Source organism: Natrix helvetica, assembly GCF_964273705.1.
Source record: "Natrix helvetica genome assembly, chromosome: W".
NCBI classification, from domain to species: domain Eukaryota; kingdom Metazoa; phylum Chordata; class Lepidosauria; order Squamata; family Natricidae; genus Natrix; species Natrix helvetica.
The window spans coordinates 84189573-84192810 of NC_138555.1; the positions used below are offsets into that span (position 1 = coordinate 84189573).

At 46.9% G+C, this 3238-nt stretch overlaps 1 protein-coding gene across 2 annotated transcripts in view; it reads right to left on the reverse strand.

The window, feature by feature from the left end:
• Positions 1-3238, reverse strand: part of LOC309400817 (centrobin-like) — a 34633-nt gene that overhangs the window by 15961 nt on the left and 15434 nt on the right. For both annotated transcript variants that reach the window (XM_081969508.1, XM_081969507.1), the window contains exon 10: positions 1437-1583. In XM_081969508.1, coding sequence (XP_081825634.1) covers positions 1437-1583 — 147 coding nt within the window. The remainder of the gene's footprint in view (positions 1-1436; positions 1584-3238) is intronic.

Below are 3238 nucleotides of genomic sequence, written 5' to 3' on the forward strand. Positions count from 1 at the left end.
TTCAGGGAAACACTGTAGAATAGAATAGAATAGAATAGAATAGAATAGAATAGAATAGAATAGAATAGAATAATAAAATATAGAATAGAATATAACAGAACAGAATAGAATAGAATGGAATGGAACAGAATGGAGTAATAAAATATAGAACGAATAGAATAGAATAGAATAAAATAATAAAATATAGAATAGAATAGAATATAACAGAACAGAATAGAATAGAATGGAATAGAATGGAATAATAAAATATAGAACTAATAGAATAGAATAGAATAGAATAGAATAGAATAGAATGGAATGGAATAATAAAATATAGAATAGAATATAACAGAACAGAATAGAATAGAATGGAATGGAATGGAATAGAATGGAATAATAAAATATATAACTAATGGAATAGAATAGAATAGAATAGAATAGAATTGAATTGAATAGAACAGAATAATAAAATATAGAATAGAATAGAACAGAACAGAATAGAATAGAATGGAATGGAATAATAAAATGTAGAACTAATAGAATAGAATAGAATAATAAAATATAGAATGAATAGAATAGGAATAGGAATACAATACAATAGCAGGGTCGGAAGGGACCTTGGAGGCCTTCTAGTCCAACCCCCTGCCTAGGCAGGAAACCCTATACCGTTCCAGACAAATGGCTATCCAACATCTTAAAGACTTCCAATGTTGGGACATTCACAACTTCTGGAGGCAACTTCTGTTCCACTGATGAATTGTTCCAACTGTCAGGAAGTTTCTCCTCAGTTCTAAGTTGCTTCTCTCCTTGATTAGTTTCCACCCATTGCTTCTTGTTCTGTCCTCAGGTGCTTTAGAGAATAGCTTGACTCCCTCTTCTTTGTGGCAACCCCTGAGATATTGGAAGACTGCTATCATGTCTCCCCTAGTCCTTCTTTCTCTTAAGCTAAACATCCCCAGTTCCTGCAATCGTTCTTCATATGTTTGAGCCTCCAGTCCCCTAATCCTCTTTGTTGCTCTTCTCTGCACTCTTTCCAAAGTCTCCACATCTTTTCTACATCGTGGTGACCAAAACTGAATGCAAATATTCCAAGTGTGGCCTTACCAAGGGATTATAGCAATAGCCCTTAGACTTATATTCCACTTCACAGTGCTTTTACAGCCCTCCCTAAGCAGTTTAGAGAGTCAGCCTCTTGACCCCCAACAATCTGGGCCCTCATTTGGCCCACCTCGGAAGGGCGGAAGGCTGACTCAACCTTGAGCCTGGTGAGGTTCGATCTGCCAAACTGCTGGCCGCCGGTGATCAGCAGAAGCAGCCTGCCGTACTGCCCTCTAACCCCTGCGCCACCGCGACTCTTATAAAGTGGCATTAGCACTTCGCGTCAGTTGAATGTCATTTTCCTGAGTTGAATGTCATTTTCGTGAGTTAGGACGCGCGGGGCGGGGGGGGGGGGTTACCTTCAGCAAGCTCATCTCCATCTTCAAGGTGTCCCTCTCTCGCCGCACGGCCTCCAGGTCGGCCTGCAGGCCCTGCATCTCTGCCTGCGTCGTAGACAGCACCCGTTGGGCATCCAGGGCCTTCTGAGCTTCCCGCTGGGCCACCATCTAGAGATGGGACAGAGACAAGCGGAGAATAAGGCGTGACAGTTGCTGGGAGGCCTGTGATTTGGCTGCGGCTTCCCGAAAGCCTGAAGCAAACTCCAGATCCCCCCCCCCAAAAAAAACCTCTTTATTAGTTGACTGTGAATTCTGCTCCTTCCCATCCAAAGTCTTTTGAGGGAGGATTTACAGTCACTGACCTTCTCTGGCTTGGGGAGCTGCCGGGCCGATCTCTGCAGAACTTGGCAAGGAGTCTCGGAGAGTCACAAACCAATGAAGCGAACTAATGGTCTCCTGCAAGCTCCACTCCCCTGGCGCTCCCTCTTTTATTTCCTCTGGGAGGGGCCATTCCCCGTCCACCTGTGACCTTACTCCCAAGTCAACCCCTGTTCCTAAGCTGTTCCCTTCATCTGGCCACTCTGCCCATGCGCACCCTGGGAACAGGCTCCAGCTGTTCTTCTGCCTCACTGATCTCTGACTCCGAAGGCAGCTGATAACTGGCATACGGCCGTGGCCCCCTCTCTGCCTCCGACACAGAGCCCTCCTCGGAGCCTTCCCCAGACTCCAGGACTGGCCCAACTTCCTCCCCAACCTCCTCACAGTCCAACAGCCTGCAATACCATTGAAATACATGTAGTCCTCAACTTACGACCGTTCGTTTAAAGTGACAATGGTGCTGAAAAAAGGACATTTTTTTTACACTAAACGACATCCCCACAGTCAGAAGATCAACGTTTGGATGCTTGCCAACCGGCTCACGCTTATGACGATTGTCGTAGTGTCCAACGCGCGCCCCCCTTTGCGACCGCCTGACGAGTAACGTCAATGGCGCCTGGCCTTGCACTCCTGCAGGCCTTCCCTCTGTTTGGAAAGCCCATGCTCCTAGTCCTCATTGAGGTGCTTGTGTTGAACCTCCTTGGAGGTCAGATCCAATTTGAACGGCGCTGTTTTGCCAACTCTTTAACTCTTGGTGGCTGTTTCGCTCCAGCAACCCCTCGGCATGAGTGACATCCAGTTGGCCACACCCACCCAGCTACATGACCACCTAGCCACGCCCACCCAGCCGGTCCATTAGGCGCATTAGGCCCGTCGCCGCGAGTTACGTTCAGGTGCTTGACAGCCGAGTCACATTTACGACAGTTGCGGTGTCCCAAGGTCAGGGGATACCCCTTTGCGACCTTGTGACGGTGGGAAAAGCGGATTCACTTAGCGACCATGTAACTGACTTGACAACTTGAGGGATTCAGGGATTCAATTGACAGCGGTGGGCAGAAAAGGTCGCAAAATGGGGTAAAACGCACCGGACCAATTTCTCACTTAACGACATAAAAATTGGGCTCCATGTTTCAGTCGTAAAGTCGAGGACTGTCTACCCACATTCGCATTCGGACACACAATCTGGCGCATGCCAGAAGCCAGCTCAGCACAGTGTTTTTCAACCGTGGCAGTTTGAAGGTGTGTGGACTTCAACTCCCAGAATTCCTCAGTCAGCCCTCCAGGATCCCCAGGCGGCTCTGCTGAGGAATTCTGGGAAATGAAGTCCCAAGTTGAGCAAAAAATGTTGTTTCCCTTTAAGAAACGTCTTTAAAAAAAACTCCCAGGAAGCAGTTTAAAGCTACACATCCTTATTTTCCGCCCCTTTTATTCCACCCCCCCCCCAT